The sequence below is a fragment of the Brachypodium distachyon genome, chromosome 2 (genome assembly GCF_000005505.3).
Source record: "Brachypodium distachyon strain Bd21 chromosome 2, Brachypodium_distachyon_v3.0, whole genome shotgun sequence".
In the NCBI taxonomy this organism is placed as follows: Eukaryota; Viridiplantae; Streptophyta; class Magnoliopsida; order Poales; family Poaceae; genus Brachypodium; species Brachypodium distachyon.
Genome location: NC_016132.3, coordinates 54,773,718 through 54,791,752, shown reverse-complemented (window position 1 = coordinate 54,791,752; position 18,035 = coordinate 54,773,718). Strand labels below are relative to the sequence as shown.

Here is an 18,035-nt window from a genome sequence, read left to right as displayed (position 1 = left end):
CTTGATGTGATGCCCCGCCGGTGTTGGCCTCTGTTTGGACTTCACATAAAGTCATTTTCTGTGTGCACGGATCGATCATGTCAAAGTTGCAGTAGATGAATGTACAAGTTTTTTTGAAGTATTTCCTATATATACTGTTTTTAGACTCAGTCGATCCTATAACTAGAAGAGTAGAAGGTGTCTTCTTTGTTCAGGTTTAAAGTTAGCTAATTCGTTCCGTTTTGAAGGATGCAGCCGGTTGCCAGCTTCTATTGTGAAATACTCCCTATGTTCCTTAAATTAAGGCCTATATTGTTTTTCTTTGACCGAGCCTTTGACCAAAAAATAGTCTATTAATATATATATATTGTGAAATAAATTTGATATCATTGTGTTCGTGTTCGAAAGTACTTGTTTATAGTTATGATTTGTATCACATAAGTCACACGTCGATAGAATAATCATTGATCAAACGTTCGGTCAAAGAAAACAATATACGCCCTAATTTAAGGAACGGAGGGAGTACGACGCTATATGTAACCGACCTGTTGATGCTGTTTTGTTTTGACTAGGATAAAAAAGATCGGTTTTGTTATTTTTTAGTCGACTGTTATTTCTTAGGCGATGATAACAAACATTTGATCATCGAGGTTCGTGTAAGATTAATGTAGGTCCGATGAATAATAATTTTTTTATTGGATGACTATGATTGTCGATTGAGAAATAACTATTTCTTAGACGATTGAGAAATAGACACGCCCATCGGCGTTCCATCTTCATAGTTGTGCAAATCTGGGTAGGTTGTTTCTTCTTTCTTTTCTTTGAAGGGTGGTTGTTTCTTCTTTAGCTCACCAATGACAGATATCTGTGCAAATCTAGTGCTAGATGAGGGCTAATAAATTTTCCTAATCAGAAGTACTAACCAGATGAAGAACGGAAACAAAAGTTGAAATACCCAGATGAAGAACAGAAACAAAAATACGCACGCAACAACCAAATTCGAGAAAAGCAACCTGCTAATTAGTTCAACCAATAGAAGCTATGCGCAGTTCTGCACTAATAACACTACAGTTTACAAAAGACCAACAAGGTAAACAGATCAGGCAACAATGCCCACGTAATCTAGTTCCACGGACCCCAACCACAACTTGCTATCTTGCTCCTGCACCTCACTGAGAGTCACACCCTTGGCCGCCGTCAATTCCTCGACCTCGACACCATCAGCGTTGAGCCGGACCCCGACCAAGTGCTTGACGGGAGCCGTCGCGTTTGGGTGCGCCTTCTCTTGGTTCAAGGCGACCCAGTAGCCATTGTGGCCGTCACGCCTCACGTTATCCGGGTAGCCTGGCAGGTCGGCGAATAGCTCGTAGCGGCCAGCATTGGGTCCTTTCAGGTAGTACTTGAAGGCCTGGCACGGCACGGTGTGAGCCACAACAACATATGACATGTCGTGGCTGACTGCGACGCCGTTGGGGTAGGCTAAGCCGTCCTTCAATACCATGACCTGTTTCGTCTTTGCATCGTACTTCAACAACCGTCCGGTTGCATCGGCGTTCATCATGATTTCGATGTTGAACCTGCATGTAAATTTGACACAGGAGTACGATTTTACCAACAATCTAACACGGTATTTGACTGGCTAACATGTGCATGCACAAGGAACATGAAGCCTTTTTCACCAATCCTAAAAAATTCAGACGGGAGATCTGTTATTCAGTACCTGCGCGGATACGTCAAGCTACTATCCGTGAAATACACATCACCAGTAGATTGATCAACGTCAATGCCGTTGACAAAGTTAAACGCCGTCCCATCCGCCCCGGTCGCGAGCACCTCCGCTTCGCCACCGTCCGGGCCAACCTTCATGAGCCCCTTGTACGCATCGGCAATATACAGGTTCCCCGAGCTCTTATGGAACGCGAGCCCCAACGGGCGCCCGCACAGGCTCTCCGTCTCCTCCGACGGCACCACCGACCACACGCACAAAGGGAGTTTCCTGCATCACATCACATTAACCGGCCATCGATCACTGATCGAGTCTGAACTGCAATTTGGGATGCCTGCACAACACAAGCCTGCAGCGATTGTGCGAGAACCTGAAAAGTCGACACATTGCATACCTGTAATTGGCATTGTGAGCAAACGTCGTCCAGCCGGCGGCGCTGCCGCCCCACTTGAGGACGCGGCCGTCGGAGACGCCGGTGTAGGGGCCTGCGCCGTTGGCATCGAACGCGAGGCTCTCGGCGCCGGTGACGCCGCTGGGCAAGGGGAGGTGGAGGCCCCACTGCGTCGCGCTCGTCTTGACCTGCGCCGCGGCGCACGAGGAAACCAGCGAGACGAGGGCGACGAGAAGGAGAGCCGCTGCCGCCGTCGTAGCGAAGTTGCGCGCCATGGTGATCGACTTGGCCGGCCTCGATCGCCGGTGATCGAGTTCTCTTTTTTTGTGTGGCCAAGTGTGGGATCTGGCTGTCCTTTATATGTCTGACGAGCTTGATTCTTTCCGACTCGAACTTGTACGGCAATCGCACTCGAGCTCGGCTGCAGCGGTGTGATCGTACCGTGATCTGCTCGGCTTTGATTTCCATGTCCGTCCGGGAATAGAAGTAGGGATGCCAATCGATGCGGCCAGCCACCAGCCGCAAAATTTGCCCGAAAAAAAGAACGTTTTATTGGACTCATGCGGCCGGCCCTCCACATTTCTGGACAACGTGGACAAGCCCGTTTAGCCCGCAAAAGCCGCTTTGTCCAAGAGGCAAAATCCAATACTAGCAGAACTCAGAAACGAGTTCTTCGACTTAGAGAAATTGAGACTGCTCCTCCCTGGCGGCGGCCGCCGGTCGCCTCCTCCTCCTCCTACCGCCCCGCCTTCACCTCCCTCTCCAGCCGCCTCCTCCTCCTGCCACCCCGCCTTCTCCTCCCTCTCCACCCGTTTCATGGAGCCGTCGCCTCCTCCCTTCTCTTCCGCCGCCTTCGAGCCGCCGCTGCTCCAAGAAGATGAGCAGCCGCAGCCTCGCCCTCCTTCCATCGCAGCTTCCCTCCGTCCAATCCCGTCCTAAGGGTGCCGCCTCGTCGAGCTGCCGCTGCCATCCATGGATGCTGTCGAGGAGGAGAAGATTGTGGAGCAGCAGGTGGCTCCCGTCGACGAACACCAAACCACACCAGAGGGATGTGTTCACCTCCCCCAAAAATCCAAAAAAAACGTTACGTTTCCTTCTCTCCTTCAATTCATTTTTCAGTTTGGTGTTTTTCAACTTAAGTAGCCATGGTGCAGATCGAGGAAAGAAGAGAAAGCCAAGAATCTGGAAGAGAAGAGGAGGAAGTTGGAAGATAAGAGAAGACATAACAAGGAGAAGGAAAAAAAGTTGTAGCAAAAGAAGAACAAGGTGATTTTTTCCCTCATGGCACCAAGAATCTGAACATAAATAACTTGTAGTCCATTCTGGATATAAAGTTTGTTGTATTTCAGTTTTAATTCTAGGTAATTAATTATGTCAATTGATTCACTAAAACATCAAAGAATATCCAGCTCTTGCTACTGTTAATCTAAAAGAAGGATAGCCCAATTCAGTTATCTCTTGTTTGCAACCCTTATTACAGCAACCAAGCAAGGCATTTTTGTACAGAGTAATAACCCTCATCAGTTCTAAAATATGATAGTCAAGTACATGTGCTTCTCTGGTTTCTATTGTACATTCACACCAAGATTGTGTGCTCGTTGATTAGGATAGGCATCGTGTTATTTATTTGGATAGGCATCTTGTTATTGATTATTGTGTTAATCTGTGTCATTAACGCATTATGCTTGTGCATTTGCTTGCAATAAGTTAGGTTCCTGATCAAACATATATTGTTGTGAATAATTTCTTTCTTTCTTAATTTAGGATGGTACTTCTCCTTCAGCTATGCATTGCAACAAGAAAGTTAGATCCCCAATATGTAGGTCTCCAAATGATGTGCCAACAACAACTCTTGGTTAGTTTTTATCTACCTAAACTTTGGTGTATTTAACGGTTATACATTGCGCTTACTACTAGTTGATTTATTTTTGCTTGTTATTATTATTGGCTATACATTAAATCTTTGTTGTATTTAACGGTTATACAGCTGCCAAACCACGCAAATTGAGGTCTAAAGCTTGGGTCTATTTTGATCCTATCTATGAGAGATGATGCATTGTAAGTGCAAAATGCAAATTCTGTGATCATAGATTTGGTAGAAATGGTCTGGTTAGGCATGCTTCTACTTGCAGTTCTTGGTCACAAATTCATCTAATGGTCGATAAGCTAAAGACTTCTGTTTCATGTCCTGATGCATCCTTAGTTAAACAGTGCGATTTTGATCAAGGAGTTTCTAGAAGATTGCTCGCTGAAATGATTGTCTTGAATGACCTACCTTTTCCCTTTGTCTTGAATTTATTTATCTGTGAACAAACTGGTATTAGAAAGAAAGTATAAAGAAAATATGGGGAGTACTTTTGGGAGATAAAAGAAAAGAATTCAGACAACTAAAAACGGCACTTGTCTTTGACTGTCGTCTTTGGTCTTCTTGGATATTAATGTGAGTACTATACATACATGTTGTAATATTCAGACAACTAAATTATTTGTTTTCTAAAAGTAAATTGTTGCTATTCACAGACAATGCAATACTGCCAGTACATAAGCAGTACTGCACTACTGTCATATATACATACTCATCTCCATTACTGATTTTACTTGTGTGCTGCTATAAGTAATGTGAATTTTAAATATATTATTACTGATTTTACGTATTTTCTACAATGCATTTATTGTGTGCCTTATGTATTTATCAGTACACATTCAAGACTAGAACGGGACTCATGACGGCTGCCTCACAATTCACCACTTCAAAATTGTCGCAACCTCGGACATGATTCGCTGACATAGAGAACTGGACACCTGGTTTTGCATTGACATTTAGGTTCAGAAAAACTCAACAACTCTTGTGTTCTGTCAGCTAAATTTGATCAATATGTGTTGGCATCTGAGGTTCTAAATTTTCTGGGCAGCTATTGTGTTGATCAGCAACTCTTGTTAATTATTGTTAATTACTGTTGTCTGAAAACCGAGATTGTTAAAATACTACAGCTGGAACTTCCTGTCAGCAACTTTGTCTTGATAAATAGTACATAGCTAACCCGGGATTGTTAATTACTATAGCTCTTGTGTTGGACTTGGATTGATTACTGTTAATTACTACATCCCTCATGTAGCCTGTTAATCATTTAATCAAGTGATCTTACTATATTACTGCTTCAAGCAACAGCAGTGGCTGGTGGCCAGCAGTTTTATTAGTCAGTCATCCAGCGGCAAATTGGTGTAGCTAGCGGCAAGCAGAACCTAGGCGCAGCTTCTTCCGGCAGCTAGCGGGGAACCAGCGCGCAGCTTCTCTGTCACGGGATTTTGGGCTGAGCCGCGGTGCCGCTGGACACAATCACATAGACTTGCGGCGCCCGTGGCCGCCCGCGTAGTACATTGCGGCTGAAGCGAACGAGTCCGCATTGCCCATTGGGCTGGCGTTGGCAACCCTAAATAGAAGCCTGTGGCCTCGCAGGCTCCCACCTCGTATAGTACTCCAATCATGTCTCCGGTTGATATCATATTTGTACTGAGTTTTTACATGGTTTCGGTCCATTGAAACCGGGGATCTCTCCTCACCACCTAGCCCGGAAAGAACAATAGCTCGTTACGAATACGACTCTCGCAAAGTCCAAACACAGTGAGTCATCATCGTGCAGCATAATCTCTCACAAAACAAGAAGCTTCTTCCCGAGACGAGCGCCTGAGTGTACGTACACCTGACCTGACACTTGTGCTCATGTGTTCCCGTTGGGTGCCGCCTGAGCGCCTGAGTGAAATGTTCCGGTTACATACATAGCGCGGTGTGCCTTCAAATGCATGCATGCTCGTCAAGGATGGAGTAAGAGCTCAGTCAGCACAGCACGGTCTAGCAAATATATGCATGTAGTACCTCGTTACTCCGCAGTCGGCACGGTGCTTTAGCTGGTCGTTTCAAGCTCTGGATAAACGAGCACTGGTATACCCGTGGAGCGGTCCAGCCAAACGGGAAAGTTTCAGATCTGGAATGAAAATGAACAATCAACATAGACTCACTTATGGTTATGGAGCAATGGTATTTTAACTTGCAGCCCTCTTTGGGTACGGAACTGAGATGCGGGGGATGCGGAGGGGTGGTAAATTCAAGCAGCTTATTTGAGTCCTGCCAAATGCATTCCTTTTTCATCTTAGGATAGGAGAGAGGAAAGAGAAACAGAGCCCTCTATGAAAGAAGATGGCCCGAAGCAGAGGACGAAGCAGACAATCTGTGAATAGAAAGGAGGCAAGGAGCTGACACGGGGAAAAAGAACAGTAGTGAATGCAATTATCGCCCCACAGTTGATTCCACTGGGCCATTGGTTGGGGCCCAACTATGTAACCCGACACGGGATGGAAATGACGCTGCTTCACAAAGCAAAAACAGCTGTAACATCTCAAACGAACACCATTAAGTACTAGTCCTGCCACTAGTTGTACTAAGCTAGCAAGTGCCCACAAATATCTTCAAAAGGTAGGGTGAAAGTAAACATCAGACCTAAGCTCTTGATGGATACGCTCAAAAGACCTAGAGGTAAAGAGAGCATTTCTGAGGAAGCAGCCGTCGGTGCTAGACCAGGAAGGAAACAGTTCTTGACGTGCCGCACAGCTCTTGTCAACTGTGGGAGGGAGGCTCACAAAATCTTCAGAGCACATAATTATCGCAACCTTGTTTGACACAGGAGAATGAGGAGATAGAGTTTTTTTTTTGACACGTATGAGGAGATAGAGTTACTGATTACAAGTGAGGAGCAGTGAAGAGTTTATGCTTTCAGCAAGGGTAGATCAGATGTACTACAGGCATAAGAATTTCCTCTGTGAATTGTGTCCGCACTCTCCCGCGGCAGTGGCACGATGCCAGCCAGGATGGGCCGTGGGCGTTGGTCCCTAAAACGGGACACGCCCGTGCGGATCTCTTGGCATTTGCGTGTCCGATGGCAACATGGCGGCCTCGTCCTCACACGCCAAAACCGTCCAAGATCGCAATAAAATGCTGGACGAGACGTAGTAATAATCTGCAAAAACATCACATTATCTTCGGGAGCGACCGAAGCTAATTTTCTGTTACTAGTGGCGGATCAACTCACTAGATTCACCCAAGAAAATGAAGACATCCGTGCCCACGTACGTACCCCGGGGCCAGCAAGTCATGTTCCTTACACGCACGCACGCACGCACGCATGCATGCAAGAATAAACGTGCATCCACGACAGCCACGGAAAAGGAGGCGACACACAGAACGGCGCCATGCATGCATGCTAGGTTGCGTCACGTTCAGACTAGTACTAAATTCTTGAGTCAAATTTTATCTAAATATAAATGTATCTATTTTTAAAACACGTTTAGATATAAATGATATTTCGACAATAATCTAGAATCGAAAAGATCATGCATCTTTCGAAAAGAGAGAGAAAAAAAGACAAGGAGCCGGCGTTGACAAGGCATGCTCTTTCCCATCGATCTGACCGCGCAGAGACTCTCGGCGGCACGCTGACCAGAGACCCCGTCCCCGCCGTCTCCGAACCAAAAGGGGTAAGAAAGAAAATAGCCGCAGCCAGACGCGACGACCGCAAAGGCGCAAACACCTACCGTGTGCGAGCCCGACCCGGGACGGGGGACCCCACGCCCACGCGGGGCTTATTACTGCAACTGGAGCCTCTTTTTCCTTATTCTTCCCGCACCGCACCCTCTTTGCCTCTGCCTTGCGCCCTCTCCTCGCCCCGTCTCCCAGCTCTATGACGCAGACGCCATCCCGATGCTTCCTCTCGCCCCGCCCCACGCCACGCCTCATTGGATCCCGGGAGGCAATCGGGACACCCGGCGGCGGGAATTAGGGTTGCTGCGGGATTCAGCTCCGGCTCCAGCTCGCCCATTGCGCTCGCGCGCGGCCAGGTACAGGTTATAGCAGTATAGTATTACTAGCAGTAGGGTTGGGGGTGTCTTTGGTCTTGTAAATATTTCCCCACCTCTGGTGCCTCGCGGCGATTAGGAATCGTACGTCGTGCTTCGCGTTCCAAATGCTTCCTTCTGATCCGAGCTAGGGTTTCCTCGCTGTTTTCGATTTCCGCGGCGCGGCTGTTAGCTTCGGGAGCTGGTTATTTTGGCGTCCCCTCCCCCTTTTCTTCGCGAGCCCTGGTGCAAGGGCGAATTAGGCGACTCGAAGTAGTATTTGAGGTCCTTTGGATCCAACGCGCGATTGCTTCCGGTATTGGTCTCGCCGATTTCGTGCTTTCGCTGTGCACAAATCGTGGGATCCCGATTTGCGACGCTGCTGAAATTTCTGGTGCTTGGAATTGCTTCATGTTTTTGCGTGGCCCCAATGGTTCGTTACAGTATGTTTTCTGGGCCGAATTCATGTTTGTTTAGGTGATGGTTTTGTATCCACTTTTGGATTTCGAGGTGCTCGTGCCCAATTTTAGGGGCATGTCTTAGGGTTTCTTCAGCCAGGCTGGTGAATAGTATCGCGTTGTCATGCTCTGTTGGTCAAAGCGGGTGCTATTTTGTGGTTTCTTTTGGCGCTTACAGCTGAAAGTTATTCTTTTGGATGGGCTGATTCTAGGGTTTGATGCTTGCTTATCAATACGATGTTTGGGATTTAATTGTGTTGATATTCCTGCGGATATTTTGACGGGCTTGGAAATCTGACACTTAATTAGCCTTAATTGTGATATCTGTTTGTATGGCTTAGATCATTTTTCGGACCTAATGCTTTTCATTTTCGTGTCTTCTGTGTTAAGGCAGGTGCTGGAAAGGTGATGCGTCCTCATGTTCTCAGTACTTGTTAGGTGCATTGTGGCCAGCTGCTCTTTTCAGGTATCTTAGTCATGTTTGGCTAAACAATTGGTCTGCTTGTTTTTGGTCAAGGGTATAAGTTTAATAGGATTAGAGTTAACTTGCATGACTTAAATTGTGTTGGCCTTTGATAGAGTTCATGTGATCTTATTTTGTGATCATCCTTGATTGGGGCTTCTATTCTTAACTTGTCAACGAAGCTGTTATCTTCATTTTGTTGGGAGGTCGTATGATGAACACCAATTCTTTCATGTGCGACGCTTACAAAAAAAATAGTTTTGTCTTAGTGGCTGTTGAGGTCATAAGAGTATATCCGTGGCTAATGGTTAGCACAGTGTTTGTTTTCAGTGTCATCAGGCGAATTGAGAACCATTCAACTCTTTATAGTTGTAACATAAGATGTGGGTTAACAATCCTAAAGCAGTAATCAACAAGCCATTCCTGTTTAGTCAGCATTTCTAGAGTCCAATATCAGAGCAACCAAGGTCGGTAGTCTATTCAGGGTATCATAAGATTTAAGTAACGTATATATACAGAACCATGTTACAACATCCTTATATTCTCCATGATCCGACGTTAACTGTGATTCTTCCCAAATGGTATATTTGGAAACTTAATACACTGCTCTGTCGGCTCTCTGTTCCATAAGTTTGTATCCATTGATGTGTAGTTTCTCAATATTGGTGAGAACAGAGCGTAACCATGAAGGAATTTGAAACAGAAGACACGCTTAGGTGGCTATGCCTTTATGGTTCAAAATTCTTTAGGTCTGTCTGCCTTCAGGTCTAATAACTCTACTGCTTATTCTAAATATTACATATAAATATATAACTACATGCAGGTGCGGTAGAAGCCTCTTCTTTATAGTTTCCTGTGTCTCATCGTTAATTTTTTCTTTTCTCTTTTGGACAGGGAGTACAATTTATGCATTGTTAGATTGATTATAAACATACAAGTCTAATCTGCAGAATTGCCAGCACTGGAATGTCTTTTCACATAATCACGGAATGCCCACTCTAAAAATGTCCTCAGTATTGTTTGGTTTGCAAATATTGCAGATTGCTGCTGTGCATTATGAGTTAAATTTTATAAAAGCATAAAAGGTGTACACCAGATAACTTGGATTAGCTCTAAAATCATTGAGTATATAACTACTGAAGGCTGCTGCTATTGTTCACCGTAAATGAGCTTCTTAATCACACTCTTTCCTGTGTGTTTTCATGATAGTCTACACCTGTCTTATTATTAATGGACAACCTGACATTAAAGCTTATTTTGTAGCCTAAATAATATGCTAAGGTGCATGCTTATATCCCTACACTCACCATTCCCTAATCGCTCATAACTTTTTGTGAATTATCACTTCATAAGTTTGTCATTTCAAGCATCAGTCATCATTTCGAACAAATCATTAGTTTGATTCAGGATTGGTGCTGATTTCACTTCCAATAGATGAGATCAGTCATTCTTTCAAACAAATCATTAGTCTGATTTAGGACTGGTGCTGTTTTCAATCCCGATAGACGAAACTTAGCCCAAAAACTATTATCTACTGTTAATATGTTGGGTGAATGAACAAGTACTGATATGTCTTTTTTTGTTAGTACAGAATCAATGTTACTATACAGTATGTATGTGACGTTATTAACATGAAACATTTTGAGGTCGCACTTTGACCAACGATTAGACCAATAATATGTAGATTATATGTTATAAAATTTATACCGTTGGAAACATTTTTTAAATACGAATCCAGTGATATAATTTTTGTAGCACGCAACCCTCAAATCATTAGTCTAAGTAAAATCTTGAAATGTGTGCGTGCCATTCTTTGTGAAATGGAGAGAGTATATCCTTTTCCATGATGAACGTAGGAAGCCTAGTTTATGAACATAATCACAGTGCATTCAAAACAATGAAGATGTCGACGTACTGTTTCTCTTATCCATGATATTTATTACCTTTTCCTTTATCCAGAGGGATGATGGGTTATTTAGCAGCATTTAGTCTCTGTAATATTTGTTTGAAGATGAACCTGTCATGATGTATAGTAGGAGTGGCGTAGCTTAGAGATGCTCGATTTTGTTACCCTACAGTATGATCTACACACCTGTTGGCTGTCGTGGTTTAATAGCAACATTATCTGATAGGAAATAGCATTTCATGTTATATGCTGGAAATTTTGCACCAGTGTTTTATTCTTGTGCCCATAACTAAGCTAATATTCGACGTTGTATGGTGCATTTCTGCAGACAATTAACACAGAAGAACTGACATCACTGGTTAGAAAGACAAGATTCCATTCACGACTTGAAGGTCCAGAGAGGTGCACCTCACTCGATCTCAGTATTTACATTTCACTACATTATATACAGTCACCCAACAGTTGCTAGGCGCCCAAATTTGCCAGCACCGCCAACAGACGATCCTATCTCGTCCTTGCACCTACCAGCAGCGCCTACCTCCACTCTGCCGCCACTGTTCCCGCCACCTCCACCACCACGACCTTTTCCTCTACGTGGACTGGCACACTTTCTGCAGGTGAATTTTTCTGGGACTTCTTCAAAATCGCTGATCCCTGAGCATCTGGTGTGTTGCCAGACTCCACAAACATCACATGCCATCATCCTCTCACCATCGTCATCCTTGGCGCCACATGTGCAGTCCACCGTCCAGTTCTCCAAACCCCTCTCCATCCTGAACTGCACAATCCTACGGTGATCACCTGTGCACCGTCCCCTTACCCTAACAAGCTGGCTTGAGCCAAGCACATGCTTCACAGGGGTTGAGTCACTGAAGTTCAAGAAGTCAGGGAGCTGTTCAGCCTGAAAGCTTTGGAACATGAGGTACGTTTCTTGAAAGGCCCTTGCAGCCTGTATTTTCAGTTCAGCCAGGGTAGCACTTGCTGGTAAAAGTACAAGTTCCACCGGAGGTGCAGTATAGTCCTTTGGGTGGTCAAGCAGTTCTATGGTGCACTTCACAGAAAGCAGGAATGGGTTCGAAGGAGTTTGTGGGTCACACTCATCATAGTGTTTGATGAACTGCTTGCAGTCAAGAATCTTTGCAGCTGCACTGTGTGATGATGCACCAACCACCTCTGGTTGCGACGACAACATTGTTTCTGGGTTTAGTAGAGCATCATAGAGGAATCTAAGATCATGCACAAGATGCTCAACAGAGGGTCCAAACACAGTTGCATTAACTGTTGACTGATTGGAATATGTTTCCAGCCTGCTTGAGAAGAAATGAAGGTATGAAAATTGCCTATCAAAGTTCTGCAAACTGGAGCAATAAACTGGAAGCAAGATTTACCTGTATTCAATTGCACTAGTCTCAGCATTGCAGCGGACAGCAATGAAATGGCCGTCATCAATCAGTTTTCCAGGCAACCCTCGAAGAGAGTAATCAAGCAGCTCCTGTGAATTGACAGCCTTTGATGCAGCTCCCCTAAGTGCCCGCCAGGACACCCAGCGTCCAGGTTGGACAGTCCGGAGAATCTTTAGCATCGCAGCTTCTGATCGATCAATATCTTCCTTTGTCCACATGCAGAGCACATTCGATGAAACTTCTCTGTACTCTATGGTGGGTTTTGATATCTCATTCTTCTTGCAAGCTTGATGAAGCAGATGCATTATGAACCGAAAGAGGTCCCGCACAGTCATAAGCTGTCTATCAGAAAGGGCCCAGTACAGAGCAATTGTGTTCTGCAAAGGGGTTCTCATGGGGTTGCGGTGTGAGAAGTACAGCGCCAGATGTATACCAGAGAGCATATCAACTGCCTCTTGGTATGTATCTGAGGTAAGTGCAAAGCTACCAGCGCCAAACTTATACCCCCATTCACCGTACCATGGATGGCCACTTGTGATAGCATGTAGAAGCCTGTAGTCCATTCCATGCTTCTTGGATATGTCCATGACAGTGACCTTCCTGCAAAGAGGCAAGTGGCGTTCTCAGTGCTATGGCTGGATGTTTTTTGAATAAAGGGCAGGTCATGTTACGCTATTTGCACCAGCATCAACAACAAAAGCCGTTTACCTCACATGTAGCACCTTGGACAATCGATCCCAGAAGCTCATTATGTCCCGGCCGGTAAGATGTCTTGACCCACCTTCACGGCCATTTACCCTGAGCAGATGCCCATATCCATTTGCATGCACAACCGCATGCAGCAAGTGAGAGGAGTCATCCGGATGCAGGTACCCGCATTCCTCCAGCTCCTCGCCCTCCATATCAAAGTTGCACAAGAGACATCTAGAGAAGGCATAGCATGTATTGTATGGTCAGGGCACATGTCAATTAGTATGCAGCATAACCGGCGCAGATAAATTAGTAGCACGACAGAGGTTGCTCTGAACAAATTACGCACCCAACCCATCTAAATAAACAAATCACACAACACAAGATCAATTGGAATGCATAATCGTTGTTCCGTTCGTTGTATTTCGGTTAGCCACCTTGATTCTGCAGCGCCCATGGCAGTCCCGCAGCGGAGGCAGCAGGTGCGGCGACGGCCAGACATCTGGTTGCTGTCATTCTCGATGATGAAATGGTAGCGCTTCCCGCAGACGGGGTGCCCGCTCCATCCTGCAACCGAGACACGAATAGCGCATTAGATCCAATCACCGTTGTATCACTGATAATTAAAAATCGGGTAGATTTCGCATTCAAAATCAACAGCCCGACAATAAAATTCATAAATTTTGCATAACAGTTGGCTTCATGGCGAAGAAAGAAGAAAAATCTGCAATTAGATATAACCAAGTTGGCGGCATTTACCGGTCACTCTCAAAATCTCCATACACACAGACACACACAATAAATAAAAAATTAAATCAATAAAAACGACAAATGGAAGACGCATCCTATTCCTACGAAACGATTCAATAAAAAATAAGACAGTTTTATAAGAGAAAATGTTTTCCTGAAGACATCGAAATAAGAAAAAAAAGAAAAGGAAAGCAACTCACCTACGACTCTGCACTGATCACAATACACAGATCGCGATCTGAGAACATCTTCCTCCACGACGTTGAGCTCCACGCCGCAGCCGCCGCCGTCCTCCTCCCCATCCTCGCCGACCTTCAGCGACACCCTCCACGTCAACAGGTGCGGCGGGGCGGCCGCGGCCGCCGGCGAGAAGATGGAGGGCAGCGGCAGCAGCCGCGCGTACCTCGCGAGGAATCCCCTCACCGCCTCCCGGAACGTCCCGACCGCCCCGCCGTCCGTGGCCGCCGGGAACCCCGCGAAGTCCCTGGCTTCCACGCGCGTCCTCGCCTTCTTCAACGGCCGGCCGTTCACCACCATCTCCCCTTTCCCCGCCGTCGGATCTGCTCAGATCTGGCTTCCCCCACCCTTCTTCTTCCCCCTCGTCGTCGTCGGGCCAGATCGTAACCCGGGTTAGGGTTTGCGGCGGCGGCGGCTCCGAGATAAAGAGGAGGGAGGTGATGGGGTCGATTCCTTCGAGGAGAAGCCTGATCCCGTACGCCTGGTCCTTGTACACCAGCGGCGCTGCAATGAATGATCGGGCCCACGCGCAAGGGGGAGGCGTCCGATGGCACGGGTGTATGTGCCTCGGGACGGGACGGACTCGTCAGGTCGTGGCAGAGCGCTAACCAGGGTTACGCTTACGCGTGGTTGGGTGGGTGGGTGGTTGGGTTGGGTTGGGGACCTTTCCGAAAAGATAGCGGGAGAAATGGGAGGGAATAAAGACTCGGGGCATAACGGTCATTTGGGTTCCCATGGTTTCCGCAGAGGACGACGGCGAGAGGTGGACGTGTCCCCACAGAGAGGAAATTACTTGAATGCCCATGGCTCTTGGGATCCGCACATTTCTGGATCCGTTTCCTGCTGCCTATTCCGTGCCGCCAGCTACCACGTGTGACTGCCACGTGGCGCTAGTAGCATTGGGTTGCAGGCCTGCATCAAGCCGTTTTCTCCACGCTATTTTGAAAGATAAACCTTCTCGTTGAAGATAAACGAGTGAGCACTGGCAGTCAGCGTGATTGTGTGAAGAGACTCCTATGGCTACATCTTTGCAGTCAACATGTCACGCATTTTCATATAATCAATTACACCGCTTATTTAATCTTACTTAACCTCTACTCCAGTACAGTACTTAGTATCATTTCTCTTTCTCCCGACAATAGAAATATGTAACAATGGTGTAATTGTATGCCATATAAATCATTTATTTGTTACCACGTCTCTCTTCCTCTTTGAACCAAAAAGGCACCCAAAAATTTCAAATAAGAGAGGACTAATTATGACAATCCTAGTTAATCATATCTACCAGGTGCATATCTAAATGTGCGTAAAATAATAAACTAATGGAAGTAACCATTAAATGTTGAGATACCAAGTGATCCGGCGATTTTAAGGATCTAAGGATTATAGTTGTCTGATCCTGTCTGATAATGTCTGTAGTGCGGATTTAAGGCGTGTGGACTAGTTTGCTTGACCCCAATACAAAGCAAGATGCCATTTTAGGAACAATATGCTATAAATAGTTGCTAGAAATAGAAGAACCCTAAATTAATACAAACCACCTTGAATCAACCGAAAAAGCAGGGTGTGCACGGTTAGAGCGGATGCTTACAACATGGTGCGATTCGGACCGTTTGTTTAACTCATTGGGCCACAGCCCCGCGTTTACGACAAGATGGGCCAACGTATATGTAGTTCCATGGCGTGACCAGTTAACCCCGTCACGTCCTAGTACTTCCATTGAATCAGAAGTGCCATCAATGTTTAAAATTTCTTAGAAGTGTCGACAAACTAATGTGGTAATACAAAAGGTGCATCTGGACATGTAGATGTTTATGTTGTTGTCAATGTTTGTTGGCATGTCTGATTGATGACTAGTTTTTGTCTTAGATCAAATGTGTGTCACGAAAAATGTAGTGGACGAAATAACCACCACAAGTCAGGCAATATTATGCAAAATGACTATGACACGCATGCCATGCGATTAAAGAAAGTATGACAAGTTACAAGTATGTTACTGCCTCCGTTCCTAAATATGAAATGTCTTAATTTTGTCCTAAGTCAAGCTTTTTAAGGTTTGACCAAGCTTATTAAGCAATATGTCACCATTTAGAATATCAAATAATTATAGAACTATAATATATGCATGTCGTGATGGATTTAATAAAACTAAATTACTACAGTCGTAGATGTTGGTAGTTTTGTCTCTGAATTTGATCAAAATTTTAAAGTTTAAGAAGCGGACAGAGCTAAGTTCGAGCGTCAGAACCTTGCGCCATGAGTCAAATATGGCCTTATAAAATTCATGGTATTTTTTGTTTCGCCGACGTGTCCATGCGAGATGCGTTTGCACGCGGGAGCTATTTTGTTGGCTACTTGGTGGACTGTGTTCATGTTTTCCGAATCAAAGCACTGAAATGCACGTTGGCGTTGGTACTAGCAGTTGCACAGTACTAGGGGTACCGATCTGCTGTGGCAGCAGCAGAGCAGAAGCGAACAGAGAAATAAGCATGAGGGGCAAAACTGGCAACACAGACCGGGAAAACGTGCGTCGACGGTCAACGCCCCTCAGAATTGTGTATCGCGAGTTCGCGAAAGGGTCTTCCAGCTTCGCGAGACATAGCCGGTCGTCCAAGGAAGAAGCGTCCAAAACAAAAGTGCCGGTTCTTTTTTCCAGGCTCTTCCCTGGAACTCTCTCGCGCCTAATTTTGGAGGTGGCACGTGGCAAGGGATGGCTGATTAGACGATCAATCAGGCGCATAGAATTGCTGCTTGATCCGCATCCGTCGATATCGTGATCTAACTTGGAACTTTTCCTGGACCAGGTTTTAGAGGAGGGTCAGACGAACGGGTGGAGTGCAGCTTCGTCGTTCAGAGTTCAGACTGTTTGGTGGGGCTGTGCTAATCTTGAGGTTCGTACGTGTGTCTATATACTCCGAGATTGGTTTTTTTTCATCCGGGGATTCTAAGATTGGATTAGAAAAGTAGCTTTCTGAATTCTGATCCCAAGAAATAAAAATATGTCAGTTATATTGAAATAATTCTATCTGTGCACACGAATATCGCATAATTCATCTACTCTACTGAAATTTCGATTTAATTTATCGATACAAAAATGGATTTGGATAGAAGGGTACACTTTTATTTTAGAAAGAAGAATTGTTTCTTCCATCTAAACCTTGGTTTTATGTATCTTCTGCCAATAGGTATTGCAATAGTTGTGCATAGCTTTCAAAAGTTATGATCGAAGGATAATCATTGAGATGGCCATCATCCAAAAATCAAGAAACTCTAAAACAAGGCAAATAACTCGTTGACCGTGGATTTGAAAGGTGGGTATTCAATGGGAACACAAATATTATGGTTCTGATATCTTGCCTCATCCATCCTACCACCTAGTCTTTGATTGTGACCGGTACCAGATTAGTGATGTTTTGGGGTAGCTTGACATTAGCACAAAAATGACGACAAACTGGTGCATGCTACATTGCAGGCATGATGAACTTGTCGATACATCCGGGAAGAGGCAAGCCAGAAACTCAATGGGGTCACCTTCATTCACACCACGTGTTCAAATGTGATTCTTCATGATGAATAGTGATTTGCTATTTGTTTCATCTGAAAAGTCATTTCCACTAAGCACCACATGGCCTAACCACGGCCGACGCAAAGAAGTCTACCAGCAGCCCTATGTGGTATTTTCAGGCCAAAAATGAAATAGAATAGGGAAACTGACAACCCGACCAGCGAATTTGAAAGTTTGTGATGCAACGCACCCAAACCCTGATGCAACCAACTAAGTCCATTACAAAAAAAAAAGTTTGTCCAAAAAAGGGAAGTTGTCCCTAAATTTGGAAGTTACAAATGAAAGTCCATCCGGAAGAACTGGAATTTTGTCCAAAAAAAATGGAAGTTCCATCCCATAAAATTTGGAGTTATGTCCAGCAAATTGAAAGTCCATCCCAGATATTTGAAAGATTGTCAAAAAGAAAGAAAATGGTCAACATTTGTTGAAAGGTCATCCACAATTTGGAAACTTCGCTCTTCTTCTTCTTTAAAAAAAAATGAAAGTCTGTCTCAAATGTTGGAAGTTTTAGGAAAAACTTCGAAAGCTCACATATATCTTCCTAAAAACACTGGAAGGTCTTCTCATTAATTTTGGAAGTT

General features: G+C 45.0%; 2 protein-coding genes and 3 long non-coding RNA genes across 5 annotated transcripts; 2 read left to right on the top strand and 3 right to left on the bottom strand.

Annotated features, from left to right (window-relative positions):
• Positions 1-908: 908 nt before the first annotated feature.
• On the bottom strand, positions 909-2,591 carry LOC100842940 (protein STRICTOSIDINE SYNTHASE-LIKE 10). The gene is made up of 3 exons (XM_003564713.4): positions 2,100-2,591; positions 1,700-1,975; positions 909-1,556 (listed from the first exon to the last, which is right to left on the bottom strand). The coding sequence occupies exons 1-3, from the start codon at positions 2,369-2,371 to the stop codon at positions 1,079-1,081; spliced, it is 1,026 nt and encodes a 341-aa protein (XP_003564761.1). The 5' UTR covers positions 2,372-2,591; the 3' UTR covers positions 909-1,078.
• Positions 2,592-2,745: 154 nt separating this feature from the next.
• On the top strand, positions 2,746-5,115 carry LOC104582911. The gene is made up of 4 exons (XR_730983.3): positions 2,746-3,362; positions 3,861-3,951; positions 4,084-4,154; positions 4,793-5,115. It is a non-coding gene; the product is annotated as an uncharacterized LOC104582911 (long non-coding RNA).
• LOC112271130 lies at positions 4,935-6,321 on the bottom strand. Its single transcript, XR_002964040.1, has 2 exons — positions 5,971-6,321; positions 4,935-5,887 (listed from the first exon to the last, which is right to left on the bottom strand). It is a non-coding gene; the product is annotated as an uncharacterized LOC112271130 (long non-coding RNA).
• Positions 6,322-7,744: 1,423 nt separating this feature from the next.
• On the top strand, positions 7,745-11,297 carry LOC104582910. Its single transcript, XR_730982.3, has 3 exons — positions 7,745-7,985; positions 8,831-8,906; positions 11,138-11,297. It is a non-coding gene; the product is annotated as an uncharacterized LOC104582910 (long non-coding RNA).
• LOC100842633 (PHD finger protein At1g33420) lies at positions 11,148-14,361 on the bottom strand. Its single transcript, XM_010234337.3, has 5 exons — positions 13,853-14,361; positions 13,340-13,469; positions 12,921-13,136; positions 12,198-12,812; positions 11,148-12,116 (listed from the first exon to the last, which is right to left on the bottom strand). The coding sequence occupies exons 1-5, from the start codon at positions 14,187-14,189 to the stop codon at positions 11,261-11,263; spliced, it is 2,154 nt and encodes a 717-aa protein (XP_010232639.1). The 5' UTR covers positions 14,190-14,361; the 3' UTR covers positions 11,148-11,260.
• Positions 14,362-18,035: the final 3,674 nt, after the last annotated feature.